Here is a 21165-nt window from a genome sequence, read left to right as displayed (position 1 = left end):
TAAAAAACCGGAGAAAGACCTGAACAGGCACTTCACAAAAAAGGACGGTCATGTGCCCCACAATCATGTGGAAAGACATTCATCCTCATGAATTCTTAGAGCAACACGTATGAAAATCACAGTGATCTACTCCGTGCCCCCATGAATACTAACAGTCGGTGAAGATACAGAGCAACTCAAACTCTCTCGTAACAGCTGACGGGATCATAAAGTGACGCACCACTTTGGCAAAGTTAAACGTGTCTGCCTCATGACCCAACAATCCCAATCCGAAGTAGACACACAAGAGAAATGGGTGACATTTCCACAAAAAGACATGTACAAGAGTGTTCGCAGCAGCTTTATACGTAAAACAACTCGCAGGCCCATCAGAGGAGAATGAATGGAGATATAATCACACAGTGGAATTCTGAGCCACAAAATAAATAAATAAAATGCCAATACATGGACGAATGCCACAGATAGCTGGCTGAACATACCACAATTCCATTTATATAAAAGTCAAAACCTAGCAAAATTAGTCAGTGTTGGTAGATAAAATGAGGGTGGTTACTTCTGGAGGAGGAGATGGAAAGGACCTCTAAGAGGGTCCTTCAGAGCTGGGTGTGGTTCCCATGGGTTGCATTACTTATATAACCACCCTCAAGCTATACATTTAACATCTGTGCAATTTACTGCATATTGTATTTCAAAAAAAAGATGACTGGCTTACTTGCAAAAACCAAAAGCCTTAAGATATGGACAAAGAGGCCTTCTGGCTTTTCTATCTTCTTTGGCTTCCAGAACCCCTGCAGTAAACTCGTACAGCTCTGAAGGGATCTTGGCATCTGCTCGCTCCAAGTAGCGCAGGACACCAACTGCGTGGCAGGCATTTCTCTCTGATAGCAGCAAGACAGATTTGGTCTTTTTATCTCCCTGTTCTGCAGAACCCTTAAAATTGGGGGCAAATAAAGGAAGTGAATCATCCATATCAGTCTAAATGGTAAAACTTTACAGACTCTAAGTTTGTCATTACGTGGAAAATGCTAGTGAAATATTAAATAATGCGTATTAGTCAAACCTGTTCAGTTAAACTCTGAAAATGATCAGACATGCAATGCAGGCGTCCACCGAAAACTTTTGGTGAGGAAGGAAAGCTGAAGTGAATAACACACGTGGCATCGGTGATGGCCAACAGTGGGATGCAGTCGTCTGTCAGGGCTGGGGAGAAAGAAGCGACAGTCTCAAGGGAGGCTGGGATTTCACCACACGCACCTCACAGAGAAGATTCCAGGAACCACACTTCAAAGCAGTTATTTTATTTTACTGCTGAGATACAAAGAAACTTCTTTCCCATTTCTTTTCCCCAAACTTCAAAGCTCAGTCATTAAATTTCAGAAAAAATAGTCTCCTTTTTAACTGGAAAAATGCCTCTATTACAAATCTAAGCTACCCATGTGATGTTTTCACTTATTTAATACAAATTGACTTTTGTATTTCCAATACCAAATTTAGCGATCATTGAAGACAAGTTTCATCACAGGCATACATATATATGACAGTGATCCTTAAACTCGACTCCAGGGAACACATCTAGACCAAGGGTTGCTGACCACTGCCCTGGAGATAGCTGAATTTCACCTCAACATCAATTAACTGAAGTTAATTTTTACTTTGAAATTAACATTACTAATACATTCTCATTAAATCTGAGAATAATAAATTTGGAAAAGAGGTAAATCAATCAATCAAAGAATAATTCCTATTAGTTCAGCCTTCTCTAAATAGAAGTAGAAATTAAAATACTTACCTAACACAATGTGAGAACCAGAACTTAACTTCTTCTTCCACTGTTGCAAAACACTTTTTAAATTAAAAATCATTTCTTTATGCATTTTCAAGCAAAATATGGAATTGCTTTCTACCACCTGAAGATGAAACCAAAGGGGCCAGTTCACACTCAGGAATATAAACTTAAGAGATAATTTTTCATCAATAATTATCAATTACATCAATATATACCATTTAAAATTATCTGTGATGGGGTTACCTCACTGATCCACTAATTCTAAGAATGAGATGGTTGTAAATTTAAATAAATATGCTTTCAAAATTCTATCGTTTATATCTAAAAACTTGCTTTAGTGAAACAAATATTATTTTGCTGAAACTATTTTTCTTCCTTTTAAAATAATGTGTGCATACATATGTGTGTGTGTGTACTTATGTGCATGTACACTCACCTCTGTAGGGGTATGTATATGAGCACATGAAGTTTATGGTACTATCGTCAGGAGGGTTTGTCCGCTACACCCCCGAGTGCATTTTTGTTGAAATGTGGATGCACTGCTGCTCCTTTTCTGTGTGGCCTCGTCTCTACATTATAGTTTTCACATGCACACCTAGATTAAATCTTTGGCCAATTTATTTGGCTTCTCTGGCTAAAATGATGATACATCTTAGTGTCAGCATCTCTACTTTCTTAAACAGAGGGGACAGAGGAGGCCGCCACCTGGGCATGAACCGGCTCCTTCCCACGCTCAGCCAGGTCCCTTTGGCTCTGACGCCTCAGTGTCAGGCCCTGCTGTCCTTTCTTACTGCCACCAGTGTTGCTTTCTGGCAGAGCCTGTGCTGATGCTGAATTTATAAACCTTTGTTTTCTTGTCAAATATTTAACTATTCCAGCAATTCCCTGAGGACTGCGGATTCAGCCACAGTGTAAACAAGCCATAAGCGCACTCTATGCGTGGCAGGGCCCACCTTACACACTGTCTCTGTCTCAGCTGCAGAACAGGTGAAGATCAAGGTCTTCTGTGCCTGACTTGGGATGAAATCAAGAGTCTGGAGTAAAGTAGAAGTTTTTTCACATTCCAAGCAAAGATGTACTACCTGGTAAAGAAACGTAAAAACAGTGGGACTTTTAATAATGTTCAAGGTGCTCCAGTTTTCCTTTTTATAGAAAAGTCATAACTTTAGTAGAGAAGGTATAAAAAGCAATAGAAATTCAAATACATAATTCCAGATTTGTATATGAAATCAATGCAGGAATCTTTAAATATTAAGCCATGAATAAAGGTTACTGGCCTGTGCTCACCAGCCCCCACCATGCGCACCCACAGCGCAATACCTGTTGGACGCAGCCATAGAGGGCAGCCTCTTCCATGGCTGTGATCACGATGTAGGGGTCATTCATGAACTCTTTGATTAAACGCTCTATATGTCTGTTCCAATGAACTCCAACTGCAACAATCTGATGTGGGGCAGATTCCCTTTCTTCAACTTCCATGTTTTTTTTAAAGTTATCTAATATAGCAAACATCTAAAAAATTAGTATAATTAATTTCATTTTTATTTCAAAAGAAACTAAGAATTAGTTTGACAGAACATAAACGGGAAAGAGTGTATATTTTCTGTTCTCAGAATGGGGAAAGTCTTTAAACATTAAAGCAAAAGAAAAAAAGACTAAAAAGGAAAAATGTTGAATATAGACAAAATTAAAACAACCAACTCTTTGCAATCCGACGTCTTGCAGCATGCCAGGCTTCCTTGTCTTTCGCTATCTCCCTGAGTCCAGTCAAACTCATGTCCATTGAGTAGGTGATACCAACCGACCATCTCATCCTGTCTCCGCCTTCTCCTCTTGCCCTCAACCTTTCCCAGAATCAGGGGTTAACAGAGGTAATAAAGGATTAATTGCCTTATATAAAAACTTCTACTGTACAAACTAAGTAGAAAAAGATAATCCCACTGAAAGAAAACAATCAAAGGAAATGAAACAGCAGCTCATAAAAGACTGGGTACAAATGGCCAGTATGAATCAATGCTCAATTCAGCAAACTGTCAAGGACCCAGAGATGAAGTAAATCAGACTCCATGTGTAACAATCAGCCTGGAAAAGGAAGCTGGACGAGGGCCTCCTACTGCTAGGGGTCCAGCGTGTGTGGCCTCTGGTACACTGCCTGGTGGAGTGCAAATTCATCTACACTTTCAGAAGGGCCAGTGTACGAGGCAGTGGTCCAGATATTAACTTTGCAAATAAGAACTGAGACTTTAGACGAGTTCAGGAACCCTGCCCAGACTCACACAGTCAGGAAGTAACAAAGCCTGGACTTGACGCTGGGGCCACCACTGCCCCCACAGGAATGCTCCAGGCTGTCACTGCTTCCAACAAACGCCTTCTAAGAATTCACAGCCTCTGATCCATTAATCCCTTTCCTAGTAATTTATCCTAAGAAAAATGTGTGCAAAAGAGATGTGTTTCTTCAGCCACACACACAAATGATCCTAAATATCCAAATATAGAGCAATTATAAAACAAATTATGTTGTCCCCATAGGATTCAATATTAGGTGGACAATAACAATCATGCTAGGGAATAGTGAGTAGCAGTACGCACAGTGCTGTTCACTGGAATGCAAGTTACAAACTAATACACAAAATAAGGTCCTGATAACATTAAAGAGTAATGCTAAAAGTTCTCCAAGCCAGGCTTCAGCAGTATGTGAACCATGAAATTCCAGATGTTCAAGCTGGTTTTAGAAAAGGCAGAGGAACCAGAGATCAAATTGCCAACATCCTCTGGATCATTGAAAAAGTAAGAAAGTTCCAGAAAAACATCTATTTCTGCTTTATTGACTATGCCAAAGCCTTTGACTGTGTGGATCACAATAAACTGTGGAAAATTCTGAGAGAGATGGGAATACCAGACCATCTGACCTGCCTCTTGAGAAATCTGTATGCAGGTCAGGGAGTAACAGTTAGAACTGGACATGGAACAACAGACTGGTTCCAAATAGGAAAAGGAGTACGTCAAAGCTGTATATTGTCACCCTGCTTATTTAACTTCTATGCAGAGTACATCATGAGAAACACTGGGCTGGAAGAAGCACAAGCTGGAATCAAGATTGCTGGGAGAAATAGCAATAACCTCAGATATGCAGATGACCCCACCCTTATGGCAGAAAGTGAGGAGGAACTGAAAAGCCTCTTGATGAAAGTGAAAGAGGAGAGTGAAAAAGTTGGCTTAAAGCTCAACATTCAGAAAATGAAGATCATGGCATCTGGTCCCATCACTTCATGGCAAATAGATGGGAAACAGTGGAAACAGTGTCAGACTTTATTTTGGGGGGGCTCCAAAATCACTGCAGATGGTGATCACAGCCATGAAATTAAAAGATGCTTACTCCTTGGAAGGAAAGTTATGACCAAGCTAGATAGCATATTCAAAAGCAGAGACATTACTTTGCCAACAAAGGTCCATCTAGTCAAGGCTATGGTTTTTCCTGTGGTCATGTATGGATGTGAGAGTTGGACTGTGAAGAAAGCTGAGCACTGAAGAATTGATGCTTTTGAACTGTGGTGTTGGAGAAGACTCTTGAGAGTCCCTTGGATTGCAAGGAGATCCAACCAGTCCATCCTAAAGGAGATCAGTCCTAGCTGTTCACTGGAAGGACTGATGCTGAAGCTGAAACTCCAATACTTTGGCCACCTGATGCGAAGAGTTGACTCATTGGAAAAGACCCTGATGCTGGGAGGGATTGGGGGCAGGAGGAGAAGGGGATGAGAGGATGAGATGGCTGGATGGCATCATCGACTCGATGGACGTGAGTCTGAGTGAATTCCGGGAGTTGGTGATGGACAGGGAGGCCTGGCGTGCTGTGATTCATGGGGTCACAAAGAGTCGGACACGACTGAGCGACTGAACTGAATTGGACATTAATTATATGTATCAACAGACACCAGAATTACAAAAAGGAAAGAAATACTCTAAATTAGGAACAACTGATTACCTCTGAGTGTTAAGATTACACATGTGGGGGTTTTTCAAGTGTTCTTCTCTATTTCTCAAATTTTCTAAAACAAAATTATTGATTTTATAACCAGAAAAATATTAAGTATTTTAGAAAAATCTCCCTAGGAAAGAATGTTTGCTCTTCAAAGTACTTTAACATTGGGTAGAAAATTCAGATAAATGTTCTCTCATCTTAATTACAGCAGATAAAAGGAAAATTTTTTCAGATTAAGCAGCTTTTTCCCAACTAAACACATTTCCTGATTTCTAAAAGACTTTCAATTTTCTCTCTCTCTCTCTATATATATATGCTGCTGCTAAGTTGCTTCAGTCGAGTCTGACTCTGTGCGACACACACAGACGGCAGCCCACCAGGCTCCCATGTCCCTGGGATTCTCCAGGCAAGAACACTGGAGTGGGTTGCCATTTCCTTCTTCAATGCATGAAAGTGAAAAGTGAAAGTGAAGTCGCTCAGTCGTGTCCGACTCTTCAGGACCCCATGGGCTGCAGCCCACCAGGCTCCTCTGTCCATGGGATTTTCCAGGCAAGAGTGCTGGAGTGGGGCGCCATCTCCTTCTCTGATATATATACACACACACATATATAAATGTTTCTAAGTAGCAATGACATCTGAATGAACGTGACACACTTACTTGCTCGTTAGCTTCAGAGAGTAACACTTCCACTTCATCCAAAAGTAGGTGACAGAGTCTAAGAAACAACAAGCTTTGATACTGGAGAAGTCTCAGGAGACTATGTGGTGTTGTAACAACCACATTGCCTACATTTTAAAAGAAAACAGAGTTAACACTTTAGAGTTTCCACACGTGTTTCTAACATCTCCTTTGCTAAGACTTCATACACTTTCTAGAAATGCCTTTTACTAAAATAAAAACCTGTTTTTCTTACTCAGGTGGGTACACAAGAGGCCTGCCTGGGCCAGCCCCTGTATTTTCTGATTAAATACCTGGGTTTCCACCAGGTTTTGAGCTCCTGAAAGGCAGGGTGGGGTTTTAGTCAACACTAAATAAACAGTAGGTGTTTACTACATAGTTGATAAATCAATGAAAACACAGAGCTTTCTCAGTGAAACAGATGTAAGCCAAGAGTACACCCTGACTACCTACACAGACACACAGCTGATAAGTGAGGCCGGCCAACACACAGGCCCTGGGTGGCTCCCAGGTCTGCCTGAGCTGGGCTGCACTGTGTGCTCTAGGGAAAACCAAATAGCCTGGAAAGGCTGCTTACACCCCCTTGGAAGCTTCATATTTTTGGCTTCATCTTTGTGGAGTCCAATTGTTAACAACACAGGATGAAGAGGTCTGCAGGATGCGATATAGTCTCCCAATAATTCAAAAATAAATTGGGCCTTTTTCCAACCAGGACACACGATGACTGCCAGAGGCTGCAAAGACAAACAAATTCAATATAATTTTGGACAAAGGTTAAAAATCACAGAAAAGTGTACATAAAAGCATGCAGGACACCTCTCTGTATGGAGTAAGCACTACTAAGTTTTTGCCATCATCACTGTCATGTAGGTCAGAAAAGCCAAAACATAATCTCCTTAGAATGGATTCAGACACACTGACTCAGCTTCTGATAGGGTCTAAACTAAAAATCACTTGTGCACAAGTAAAAATCATTTCATCTGCAAAGTTCCCTTACCGGCAGGCGAGGTCCTATCTCATTTCACAGAGGAGCAGCCTAGGGCAGAGAGGTGAAGCAGTTGCCCAAGGCTGCGCAGCTGAACATACAGCAGCAACAGGATCTCAAGCCAGGCAGTCTGGCTCCAGACCGCACAAGGATGCACTAACAGCCTCCTGAAAAGGGCTGTGAAAAAGGTTACCATCTCTTCCTTAGGAAAGCAAGATTCCTGCTGCACCACCTGAATCCTGCTCTCCTCTGTGCCTCAGGGATCTCTCTCGAAGGGGCACCGTCTGCCGGCACCTTCCTGAACACACGGCCTCAATTAACTGAAGACAAGAACAAGTCTGCTCTTTCTTTTATGCAGATCCAGGCAAGCACCAGCTTCCAGGTCTCACACCTAAATGCAGGCTGACCCTGGAGACACGGACGAAATAGGACAGCCACAAGTGGCAGGCTTGGACATTCTTTCCTGGCCCAGCCAGGCCAATCTCAAGACAAGCTGCCTCTCATCAGTGGGGTCAGCTGCCAGCTGAGTGATATAAATGCACCCACTTAATATTATTAAGTCAATACATCATAACACAGACAATGCAGATTTCCAAAGAAAACTCATCAAACCACAACGCATAATTAGATAAACCATTATCTTTTCTAAGATGAAATCTGTACTGCTATTTTTCACCTTATAATGAGTGATGGAACCACCCGTAGTATATCTCTGGGGAGAAGAACTGAGATAGATCACACTCATCAGTTCCCTGACAGCCAGACCCCAACAAAGCGGATGGTACACCCCCACCAACAGACCCTCACATCCACCTTCTCCCCTTTCCATCTGGCTTCTCAGCTATTTTCCGATTCTTATGCTTGGGAAAAATAGAGTAGGATTACAAAACAGTGATAGGGACAAGATGACAGAAAATCTAAATTCATGGGACTTCCCCAGTGGTCCAGTGGTTAAGAATCTGCCTGTCAATGCAGGGCATGTGGGTTTGATCCCTGGGCAGGAAATTGAGATGCCACATGCTGCGGAGTAACCAAGCCCGCACACTGACCTAGTGAGCCCTGGTGCTCTGTAGTCCACACACCACAATTTCAGAGTCCACACGCTGCAACTAGAGTCGGTGCGCCACGACGGAAGAGCCCACATGCCCCAACTAAGACCTCATGCAGCCAAGTAAGTAAAACTTTTTAAAAGATAATCTAAATTCAACTCCCACGTCTTGTCACACTTGTCAGCAGGTAAGGACTTTTCATGAGCTTAATTTTCTCATCTATAAAATAGTGAAAACAACACACAGCCTGACCATCTCAAGGGGCTGCTGTGACAATTAGATTTAGTCAGTGAAATAATTCTATAAACTGCACATTCACCACGAAAAGCCAGGACTCTCCTGACTCAGACAACTGCCAACAACTAGGGATTCTCGGTAAGAATCAGTGTCTGTGTTGAGAAGAGTTTCTCACAGGACAGTCTCTGTTCTCAATTTTAATGTAACCTAAACTTAACCAAAAGTCAGGCGTCAAGTTTAAAATGAACTTTTAATCCATTTTGTTGGAAAACAAAACTGTCTTCAACTTACTCCGTTTCTACTTGGCAATGACTTGTAGCAGCCCCCTGTTTGCAGAATCGTAAGCATTGGTGGAAGGTACAACAAAGGGTCATTTCCACAGTGAGAAATGACCACCACGTCGCAGCCACGTGCTATGGGAGGCCAAGAGTAAGATTCAGTGTGGCTGGGGCCTGGAAACTTATTTCTTTGAAGAGCCTACAAAACATCAATGACAACCAAGACAACAATAAAGTACAGAAAGCTAACAGACCCCTCTCACTGCTTACCTTACCCCAACAAGTACTCACCGCTCAATCTGGTATTTTCCAACACCTAACTTAGTAAGTCCCCCCAGACATTTTCCAGCAGTGAACTCCTGCTCAAAGAGTCTCTGCTTTTCTGGGCTTCAGACTGAAAGGATCCAATAGGCAGCGTGTTGAAGGAGCAGGTACTTAATGCTTACCAGAGCAAGGACGTGGTTTCTCTTCCTCCTTCTGATAAACTGCTGGTGCATCAGCTCCACTTGCAAGGTTTTTGTTTTGTAATTCCCCAAAACAAACATGCCTTTTGTTTGCTTATTTTTGTATATAACTGTCGATGAACCCCCCCAAATGTTCCACAGAACTCTCCAGCTGCATGGATGCACTCCTCCACAAGGCTGAACTCGCCAGCCAGCCCGTCAGTTCTCTGAAGACCTCATACCCCAGCCCTGAGCCCCAGCTGTACCCGGGACTGGGATCTTCCTGCAGCGTCACCTCTTCTCTGTAACTTTTTCAGGTGAATTTCTTGGTTTGGTGGAGAACAAATTTTGGCAGCTTCTCGACAAAGGGTACAGAAGAAGGAAATTTCAGACTCTGCACATGTGAAAATGCCTCATTTCATCCTCACTCTTCACTAGTGGTTTGGCTAGAGACTTCCATGTTGGAAGTGTCACTTTTCACCAATATTTTGGAGTCAGTGCTCCTCTGGTGACCCATGGACAAGTCTGAAGCCATCCTGGTTGCTGACCCTTCCAGGGCTGGGTTTCTTCTCCCTGGAAGCTTTCAGCATCTCTGGATACCTTTCAATTCAGATGCTTCGTAGCAATGCGTCTACGCTCTTGCTCCTCAGTTGTGCTGGGTCTGGGGTCAGCAAACTCTCTTAATTTAGAAAGTCACAGCCATTAAGTCTAGGGAGTGTCCATGCGCTATGCCCAGGATTTTCTGCCCTCTTTCATCATTCTTTCTAGAAATCCTATTCAGATATGAGACCTCAAACTGATTCTCAAATTCTCTTTCCCCCCATTTCCATCTTTCTGTTCCACTTTCTGATGTTAACTTCTATTTTACCTCTCATATCTGTTTTTTTCTTTCTATAGTATTTTTAATTCCTGCTGCTGCTGCTAAGTTGCTTCAGTCATGTCCGACTCTGTGCGACCCCACAGACGGCAGCCCACCGGGCTCCCCCGTCCCTGGGATTCTCCAGGCAAGAACACTGGAGTGGGTTGCCATTTTCTTCTCCAATGCATGAAAGTGAAAAGTCAAAGTGAGGTCGCTCAGTCGTGTCCGACTCTTAGCGACCTCAGACCCCTTTTTATCTGTTTTTCTTTTTTATAGCACCTTATTATTGTTGAAGTCAAGCAATATCTTCTCTTATCTGAGGATATCTATTTTCTCATGTTTTCTTTCATTCCCTACATCGTTTGTTTCAGAGTTTGTTTTCCTTTTTCCCCAGGTGAAGGCTTTCTTCAAAATGTCCAAGGATCCCTGGAGGCTGCTCACACCGAGGACACTAAATGCTGGGCTACACCTGTAGGCAGGCTGGAGCTCAGCACTACGTCAGAGTCCCATCACTGAAGGGAGACGGGCAGCAAGCAGGCATTTTTTCCTGGGAGGACTGAACAACAGCATTGCCTGAAGGTTATTCTCGAGGGTCATTCGGTGTTTCCAAGCAGAGCCTCCGTCTCCTTCCTGAGAAGCTTGCTGTGGGTGCTCAGGAAACAAGGGGAGCAGTTCAGAGCCCTCCCCACGTCACCCCTTCCTCAGTGGCCAGTCGGTGGCCAGCCGCCCTCTGCTGATGCTTTTCCATCTTCCAAAAGCCTGTAAGAAACTTCCTGCCCAATAAAGACTTCACACTCATTCTATTCATCCTTGCGGGGTTTTCTCTTTTTTTACTTTTTTTTTTTTAATATCAAGAGGGAAGCAGATAAACATGATCTAAACTGATGCTCGAAATTGATGATCTAAGTGAAACCACAGTTGTAGAATGCAATTCTGAACAGAATGCGGAGAACATTCTAACTGCCCCGACTGCTTGTGCTCCTTCTGAGCTCCCTTTCAGAGGCTCATTTGAGAACTTACTGCACAAAAGCATTAGGTTTCCCCACAAAAAGAATTATTTACTTATAAGACGTTAACCTGAACTTTAAGAATAAATGAGAAATAACAAAATCTTAAAAGGGAATTTCAAAAGCAAAGAAATTATGGAAATGCAACCTCAGAACTGTTTATTAAAAATCTCTCTACATTACAACAGGTCAGAGTTCCTTTATGAATCCCATCACCTTTTTGAGGTCTGTTGAGAGTGGTGCTGTCTCGACAGATAAGCAGGGCTCAATCTTGTTTCGCAAAACTGCCATGGGCTGCCGAGACCCCGATTTCAGCTTCTGCAACTAAGAACACAGGTGTTAGATGGCTCTGCCCAATGGTGTTAGCACAGAATACCAAGAACCTTACGGAGATGAAGAGGACATGAGAGTCTGGTTTCAGTGTAAAATCCTAGGTTTATATGCTTATCAAAACCCATCAAAATAACCAAAATGAAAGGAAGATTATCTATTACCCAAACAGAAAGAGAGCCAAAAGAGCCATGTCTCTAAAGCAGTAATTTATTAGGTAATTTCTAAAAGGACGTCTTCAGGTAAAGTTCTCCATGCAAGGAATTTGTTTATGTCTAAAATTTAGAGGAAAGGAGGGATGGGATTTAAAGAGTGAACAGTTTTTTTTCTTTTGGTGGGGGGGAGGTGGGGGGGTGGAGTTGCAATACCTGCTGTACATCAGAGATACCATCAGCTCTCAAAGGATCAGGGTTTAAAAACTGCAGTAATCTATAAGATAATCAAAAGGATCATTTGAAGGAAAAAGAAGTGCTCTTCAGTTCAGCTGTTATTCTAGTTTTCCGTGACAGAGGTAAAGTGAACTATAGGCATGGCCACGACATTACCGCTCTCTGTTTTACGCTGTCCTTTGCTACACAAGGGCTCTGGGGGGTCTGCCAGTCTCCTGTTGCCCCTATCCCTCCCCCACTGGGCCCTGCTCTGCACAGCAGTGCCGATCCCAGGACCACTGGCTCTGGACAAGGAGAAAGACTGCATGATCACTAACTCGTGTTCCTTCTAAGAAACCCACTGCCGCTGTCCTTTTCTGCGGTTTACTCTTCAATCACGTCAAGGTTTTCTGGAACCCACAACAGACTGATAGAATAACTCATGTCATTTCATCAGAGGGTTCTAAGTAAAGGGCATGAGGCTAAAAGAAATGAGCTACATGGATAATGCAAAGTCTTTGGTTCAAGGAAAATAACTGGTTGGAGCATCACTACTCGCAGCTGTTAGGTGGAGGGATGCCTGCGTAGGAGCATGTCAACTCTGGTGCATTAACAACCATTCCAAGACCAGTGGGCTCCATGGGGCAGCGTTCAGAGCCCTTGGCCATGGATACCGTGAGGCCCTCCTGCTGGGATGTCACAGGGCCACAGAGCGGCCTCCAGGGAGTCAGGACACCAAGATGGCCATAGGGCAACGACCCTCTCCCCAGTCATCCCAGTTAGTGGCTACTGTACAATCTGCTCACTTCTGAACTGTCTTAGACGCTTTCTCACGCTGATGGCTTCAGAGCAGCCACAGTTACTTGGAATGTGAAAGTGTTTTTAGGCTGGTAGGGTAAGAAATCATAAAAACTGGTACAAAAATGCGTTGTGGATTAAACAAGTATAAAATGAAGAGATTGCTCTACTGCTAACAACCTGCCTGCAAGTGAGTACTTTGTGAATCTGGCAGGACAAAAAAAAAAAAAAAACTTCCCAAGTTTCACACTGTAAATACCTACTTTCTCCAGCAGGTGGTAGATTCATTTTATGTCAGAAAACTAGGAAGAAAGCAAGCGCCAACCCATATAAAATCAACAGCCCCCAAAAGATCAACTATATTTAATTTGTTTCATAAAATTGTTCACTTGACAAGAGATTCAGGAAGGGGAGGCAGAGAATGACTATTTATAGCAGAACAAAACTTTAAACAGAAGAATCTGCCCTGCAAATGAAAAAGAAAAAACTAACCTCAAAGCCTGTAGAAGACCCTGTGTGTGTGCTGTGCTGTGCTCAGGTGCTTCAGTCGTGTCCGACTCTTGTGACCCCATGGACTGTACCCCGCCAGGCTCCTCCGTCCACGGGATTTTCCAGGCAAGAATACTGGAGTGGGTTGCCAGGCCCTCCTCCAGGGGATGTTCCTGAACCAGGGATTGGACCTGTGTTTCTTGTGTCTCCTGCACTGCAGGTGGATTCTTTACCCACTGAGTCACTGGGAATGCAGGTTTGAAATTAATCATAAAATCATATATAAATTCTTCCTGCTTATACTTTTTCTACAATTATTTCAATAAAAAATTTAGGCCAAGAAAAAAAAAATCCATACTTCACACAGCCATTCTTCTCATTGTATTCTTTCTTCTCAGCTGATCTAAGTGGCTTCTCACTTGACTTTTGACATGAAGCACTAAAAATCAAAAACATTTGCTAAAATTTCTGAATCCATTTACTCCAAATCTGAAAATATCTTTATTTTCTGGGAGGAAATTTGAGAGGTACCACTGCAGAACAAGTGGATCAACTTAAGTAAATTCTTTGAGAACTGAAACTGAGCCCTTGAGTATGAAGACCATTTTGACAGTCCCCGGGCTGCCAAGAGGGAGCAAGCCCCCTACAGCCTCTTGCCCTTACGGATTACGACGAGAAACTCGGGATGAACTATGAAACTACAGGGGAGGAAGTCCCAACGTGAGAAACCACCAGAATCATGGGGGATGTCCTGGCTTTCACTCTTGGTGTTGACACGAGGGTGGCCCGAGTTGCAGAATGGTGCAGGGGATGCAGATGTCAACAAACCTGAGAAAGTCTCTACCGTCATCCCTCAGTATCTGCAGGGTACTGATCCCAGGAGCCCCAGGGGATCCAAGGAGGCTCAAGTCCCTTATATAAGACAGTGTAGTACAGCGGACCCTCCGCAATCAAGGAATCTGCATCAGTGCAGGTGCGGGAGCGTCAGATGAGGACGGCTGAATATATTTCAAGCCAGAGAACAGCAAAGAGGGGCCTGAGACCAGTGGGTGTGAGGAATCCTGGCCCTCTCCCCTCTTGGTCTAACCCCAAGGCCAGCTCTGGTCATGGAGCTGCACGCAGTGGTGCTGAACCACACACATGGCCACTTAAAACCCCAAGAGGAACTTCTTTCTCCCTCTAATGAGCCAGGAAATGGGGACCCAGTGGTCTGGAGACTGGATGAGGGAAATTTTCCGTCTCTTTTTCTTCTTTTATTTCCACTGCTATTTTATCCCACAAGCAGCCCCAGTCACACAAACTGCATGGTAGCTTCTCCATACACACACAGAAACCATCTATCTGGTCAGAGGAACAGGGAGCGAGAACATCTAGAAAACGGTGAATGTAAGCAGAAGTCCTGGGAAAAAAAGAGATAGAGAGCCGGGGGTGGGGGGAATCCCACACCCACCCCAAGTCCCACTCTGATCCCAAACTGAGTGTGTCCAGAACGGACCCAAAGCAGTGGACCACAGAGTTGGAAACAGTGTCACAATCACCACCCACGGCAAGTGAGACAGAGTTTGAAGTCTGAACCTTAAGGGAGTGATGACCTCCTGCTAAAACAACAAAATCAACATTCTCCAGAAGATTCTAAACCAAAGTCTCATGCCCTAATATTCAAAGTATCTAGAGTACAATCCAAAATTACTCAACATACAAAGAATAAGGAAAATCAGATCAGCTGTAGAGGGAAAAAATAACCAACAGGTGCCAACCCCAGTACAGCTCAGAAGCATGAATTATAAAACACCCTAGAGAAGCTATTATAACCATGCTCCGTAAGAGAAGGAAAGGTGAGCACTCTTAAATGACACAGTTTTATTTTCTTCCCAGCAAAAATTTAAACTATAAAAAAATCAAATGAAAATTTTAGAACAAAAAATATAATACATCAGATAAAAAATTCAATGAATGGGCTTAATAGCAAAATGGAGATAACAGAAGAGTCAATTAAATTAAACATAGACCAGTGGAACTATTAATACGAAGAACAGCAAGAAAAAATTGAAAAAATGAACAGAGCCTCAGAGACATTTGTCTTATAAGAGTCTCAAAAAAGAAGAAAATGGCAGGTGCAGAAAAAATATTTATAGAATAACACAGCTGAATGCTTATCAAATCTGATGAAAAGACAGCTGCTGCTGCTTAGCTGCTGCACAGTTGTATCTGACTGTGCGACCCTAAGGACTGCAGGCTGCCAGGCTCCTCTATCCACCGGATTCTCTAGGCAAAAGTACTAAAGTGGGCTGCCATACCCTCCTCCAGGGGATTTTCCCATCCCAGGGATCGAACCCGGGTCTCCTGCATTGCAAGTGGATTCTTTACCATTGAGCTATCAGGAAAGCCCCAGTGAAGACAGAAACCTACAAATGAAGAGCGCTAATGAACCTCAAGCATAAGAAACATGAGAGAAACTTCATCAAGACATACAATAATTAAATTGTTCAAACCAGCAATAAAGAGAAAACCCTAAAAACAGAGGGAAAAGACATGCTGCAAGCAGAGGAACAAAGGAAAAATATCGATGGTAGACTTTGCATTGCAAACAATATGAGCAGGCAGATGGTGAAGCAACATCGCTAAAGTACAGGGGAAAGTCAATTGAAAGCTGGAATTCTACCCTAGCAAAGTTTTTTCAGACATATAAAAGCTGAAAGAATTCATCACCAGCAGACCCAAGAAACAGTAAAGGAAGAAATATAATACAAGAAATAGTAAAGGAAGTCCCTCAAGTAAAAGGAAAACGGTACCAGACGGAAATCTGGATCTACACAAAAAGTAAAAAGCATGGATGATAACTACATAGGTAAATATATAATAATTTCTCTTATTATTTATTTAAATCCCTCAAAGAAAAACTGTTTAAATAGGAACAACAGAATTCAGCATCTATAACAAATGTATAAATACAATGTATGGCAACACTAGCATAAAGTCCAGGAGGGGAGAAATGGAAGCTTCCTATTTTAAGCTCTTTTACTCTATATGAAGTGCATAATATCACATTTTCCCATTAATATCACTGACATGGATTTTGCTGAGGACAGGGTCACAAAGACTTGGAAGCTCATCTTCAAGAATACAAGAAACCATTCTTCACTTCCCACCAAGCTGAACTGCCATCGGGCCCACATATACCCACCCTTCACATCAAGACATCTGCCTTACAGACACAGTTCTGTCTGACAAGGTAACAAGGAGACTCCAGAATCACTACCACTTTTTGGAAAACTGTGCTGCTAGCCAGCTATCAAACATATTTCTTTTAAATATATGCTTAATCAAAATTTCCAGGGTCACTCTTTTTGAAAATGAATGTTCTCCCATCATCAATCTTACAGGACACTGTATAAAACAATATTATACTTAAGTCTCTAGTCAATTACACTAGATCTTCAGATCATACCTTGCAGCTGGTGTGTCTGGATTGGCATATATGGTTATGCCTCTCTTTGTTGGCCAGCACACTGAAGATTCAACACACTGTAAAAAAAAAAATTTTTTTCAGGATGAATATTTATGCTAGCAACATACGTGCTCTTGAGGCATCAAAATTCCTTGGGAGTTGTTCTCATAGACAACCATCTCAGATAAGGTCCAAGCAACACAGATATGAACAGACCAAGAACTGGAGAGGCCACCACTATAAACACTAGACTGAAGTGTCCAAATAGCAGGCAGCCAGCCTTTCAGACAGTCAGTATTTAAGATGTCCTGTAATTACTTTCACTTGTCTTGTCAAGGAAATTGGAGGGACAGGTAAGACTTGACCTTAACTATTAGAGTGTCCCGTAATTCCAGATATTTATACCCTTGTTAAAGTGAGAATATGCACCCAATTTTGTCAAGTGGTCAGCAGGCCAAGAACAAGGACTTGAAAAGGGAGGAACAAGGGTTATCCTGTTCATCTGAAACAGAGTAAACTTGCAAACTTACGTTTTTTTCATGAATAAAACTATCATAGCCACAGTTTTGGTTCCTGGTAGATTTTAAAGGAGAATATTCTAAAATGAACACTACATAAACTTTATATTTAATGAACATTTAAAAACAGCACCTTATTTGCATCTTTCAAGGAGATGTACTGTTGTTTCTTTTCAGATTCTTTTTTAGGTGAAACTTTCAATGAATCCATAGTACATTTTACAGTCTTATCTGCAAAATAAAAATAATAATAAAAATTATCTCAGGAAGTATTATAAATAAATAGAAAACAGGACCAAAAGGATCTTACTAAAAAAGTGTTATCATAATAAAACCTTAATACATAAAATTGTTACAGCATAAGATTTTGTATTAAACTTTACTTGAGGGGATTAAATTAAAAAATCTTGTATCAATCCTTATTGGGAAAAAGAAAAAGAAAAAAAATGTTGAAGTAAATTCCTTACTGGCTTACTAACAATTTAACCATTATTTATATTCCCAAATTGGCAGACTCTATTTTGCAAAGGAGGCCAGAAGATGATTCCCAACACACATGCTGTTCTCAGAGTGTGACTTCCACGCTTTTCCCATGGAGAGGTGGGCTCATCCTCCTTGCCCAGAAGCCTGGGTGGGCTTAGAAACACAGATGTGATGTTACGTGACTTCCAAAGCTGGAACACAAAGAAGTCACACGCCTACGATCTGCTCTCTTAAATGCTCACTTCTGTAACCCAGCCGTCGTGTTACGAGGAAGCCCAAGCAACTGCATGGAAAGGCCACTACATATATTTCAGGTGACAGCCCAGAAGAGACAAGGTACACTTCAGATCAAAGAAGGAGTCATTTAATAATGACACATATCAATTCATCAAGAGGACATAAACCTGCTAAACTTCCGTGTACCTAAGTGACAGCTTCAAAATACACGAAGCAAAAACTAACAGAACGGAAATGAGTCATAAATAAAACAATTGTATAGTTGGAGATATCAATGCCTCTCCTTCAGTAGCTGATAGACTTGTAGACAAAAAAAAAATCATGAACACAGAGAAGACCTGAACAAGACTATCAACCAACAAGACCTGCCAGGAGCCAGCGTGAGGAACTCCGCCCGTGGCAAAGGTCGTGAGGAAGGAGGCTCGGCATGCGCAAAGGCGGGATCGAGCCTCAGGAGAGCCCCTGTTCCCGAGCATCTACCCCCAAAACCAGAGTCTGCCTACTTTACTGCTTTATGCTCTCACCTCTGACTTTACGGGGGGCTGTCCCCCACCACCTCTCTTGGAGAAGGAGTTAACTTACAGCTCCAGTTAATAAAAATTCCTGGGCGTGACAAGAGTGTTTCAACTTACAAACTCCTCTGAAGGTTCTCTAGCCTGCCTAAACAGGTTCGTCCGGCCACATGTGATTGTTCACAGCCTCCCAACCGTGAGAGGCATGAGATGCTTTAAACTTTCTACATACAGATTCTTTTGAGAGGTTAGAAAATTATTAGTATAGTATAGTGGGTTGACTAAGAATTATACTGGTGAAAGGTTTTTCATTTATTGGGCCAATGTTTGCTGCTAAGTCTCCATATCCTCTGCCTTTATACAAATATATAACTAGCATATAGGAGAAATAAGTATTAACCTTTAAGATTAATCATGTTAAACCTTAGGCTAAGTAAATTCCTTTCTTAACTGTAACCCACTACACCCTCACCCTATAGGAATGCAACTTTATCTGGTACCTTCGGAGGGTGGTGCCTGGTTTAAGAAAAATCACCCCTGGAAAATAGGTTTTCTGGTTGACTGACCATTATCAGAAAGAAAGGGTCATAAAATGTTAGCAGGCTCCCTGGCCAGAAGATGATGTAAAGCCACCTAAGACCTTTTGTATACGTTTATATGAAGCACCTGATTTTGATAAAGGTCAGATCTGCTGACCCCACGTGACTTTGTATGCTATCTCTATGTATAACAAAAAGCATATAGGCAAACCTGGAAAATAAAGAAAATGGATCAGTTCCTGGAAAGACTGATTCCCCCATGTCATTCTTTCTTGTTCTCCATTTTTCTGGCTGAATTCCCATCTGGAGCATGGATGCCCACCAAGCCTGCTAATTATGCCTCGGCTTCTAAGATCCGACCGGGGAGGCCTTAGCGTCTCCTCTCCTTCGGGAGAACGGGAGGACGCCTGTGGCCTACGTAGGTGGTGCAAACCTCTTGTCTTGAGGTTTTATTGGTATTCCACGTAAACCAAGTTATTCAGCCCCTTTTCTCCACTGAATTTTCTCACTGAGCTATCCTTATTTAACCCCTCTTTATATCTTTAATTAATACTTAATTAAGCTATTGTTTTCCTGATCGCTGACGCTGTCTCCCCTTCCCTGGTTCAACCGGGGCTGGACCCCGGCAATGACCTAACTAATATTTACATAACACTCGCCCCATCAACAGCACAATATGCATTCTTCTCAAGTACACACACAGCCTTCTCCAAGTGAGACCATATTCTGAGTCATAATACAAGTCTCAATAAATTTTAAAAGATATAGAATCTTGAACAACTTAAGGAGTCAACAGAGATAGACAATATAAATAGGAAAAAGAAAAGCAATTAGAATCTCCAAGAAGAAATAATGCTGTCATCTTATATTTACCAATTTTACATTTCAAATTCAATTTAACTTCCAGTTTCTATCCCATCATGCAAGGAGGCTGGAATTCACCACTCCTTCATAACAGTAAGTAAACAGCTAACCCAAGTGAAAAATAACAACTCTTCTTATATCTGACATAAAAGATGAGGCCACAGGGCAAACCTTCTCGCCTACAACTGGTGAGACAGATAATCACAGCTGCTGTGAGCAGAAATCTCCGTAGAACCTAGCACCAGAGAAGGAAAACCTGAACTGTACATTGACCAGCTACTGGAAGCCAGTGTGGGAAAGTAAATTAACAATTCCAAGAGGACCCCCAACACTTTGTGACTCTCACTTACTGGAACTCCACAGCTTCTCATGTGAAGATCATATAAAAATCCCCTTGGGGCTTAGTAGGGGGAGGGAAAAATTAACCTTTTTGAAATATGCCAGCGCATTCTGTTCTCAGCAAGTTCTGCCCTCCAGAGAAACTAATCAGAGCCTGAACTACCCGGACTGAACAGACTCGTTCCAAATCGGGAATGGAGTACATTAAGACTGTATATTGTCACCCTGCTTATTTAACTTATATGCAGAGTACATCATGCAAAATGCCAGGCTGGATGAAGCACAAGCTGGAATCAAGATTGCCGGGAGAAATATCAGATATGCAGAGGAAGCCATCCTTACGGCAGAAAGTGAAGAACCAAAGAGCCTCTTGATGAAAGTGAAATAGGAGAGTGAAAAAGTTGGCTTAAAACTCAACATTCAGAAAAGTAAGATCATGGCATCCGGTCCCATCACTTCATGGCAAATAGATGGGGAAACAATGAGAGACTTTATTTTTGGGGGCTCCAAAATCACTGCAGATAGTGACTGCAGCCATGAAATTAAAAGATGTTTGCTCCTTGGAAGAAAAGCTATGACAAACCTAGACAGCATATTAAAAAGCAGACATTACTTTGCCAACAAAGGTCCATCTAGTCAAAGCTATGGTTTTTCCAGTAGTCATGAATGGAAGGGGAGAAGGCAATGGCAACCCACTCCAGTATTCTTGCCTGGAAAATCCCATGGATGGAGGAGCCTGGTGGGCTGCAGTCCATGGGGTCACTAAGAGTCAGACATGACTGAGCAACTTCACTTTCACTTTTCACTTTCATGCATTGGAGAAGGGAATGGCAACCCACACCAGTGTTCTTGCCTGGAGAATCTCAGGGAGGGGGAGCCTGGTGGGCTGTCGTCTATGGAGTCGCACAGAGTTGGACACGACTGACACAAGTTAGCAG

General features: G+C 42.3%; 1 protein-coding gene across 2 annotated transcripts in view; it reads right to left on the bottom strand.

Moving 5' to 3' along the window:
- TDRD12 (tudor domain containing 12) overlaps window positions 1–21165 on the bottom strand; it is a 75537-nt gene that overhangs the window by 21694 nt on the left and 32678 nt on the right. For both annotated transcript variants that reach the window (XM_069550308.1, XM_069550309.1), the window contains exons 8-20: window positions 17387–17484; window positions 16736–16812; window positions 13646–13726; window positions 12001–12061; window positions 11519–11626; window positions 9007–9192; window positions 7022–7178; window positions 6424–6551; window positions 3107–3298; window positions 2740–2868; window positions 1790–1907; window positions 1061–1200; window positions 713–930 (exon numbers count right to left, since the gene is read on the bottom strand). In XM_069550308.1, the coding sequence (XP_069406409.1) occupies window positions 713–930; window positions 1061–1200; window positions 1790–1907; window positions 2740–2868; window positions 3107–3298; window positions 6424–6551; window positions 7022–7178; window positions 9007–9192; window positions 11519–11626; window positions 12001–12061; window positions 13646–13726; window positions 16736–16812; window positions 17387–17484 (1693 nt within the window). The remainder of the gene's footprint in view (window positions 1–712; window positions 931–1060; window positions 1201–1789; window positions 1908–2739; window positions 2869–3106; window positions 3299–6423; window positions 6552–7021; window positions 7179–9006; window positions 9193–11518; window positions 11627–12000; window positions 12062–13645; window positions 13727–16735; window positions 16813–17386; window positions 17485–21165) is intronic.

Source organism: Ovis canadensis, chromosome 14 (assembly GCF_042477335.2).
Source record: "Ovis canadensis isolate MfBH-ARS-UI-01 breed Bighorn chromosome 14, ARS-UI_OviCan_v2, whole genome shotgun sequence".
NCBI lineage: Eukaryota > Metazoa > Chordata > Mammalia > Artiodactyla > Bovidae > Ovis > Ovis canadensis.
This window is presented reverse-complemented; position numbering and strand designations above follow the sequence as displayed.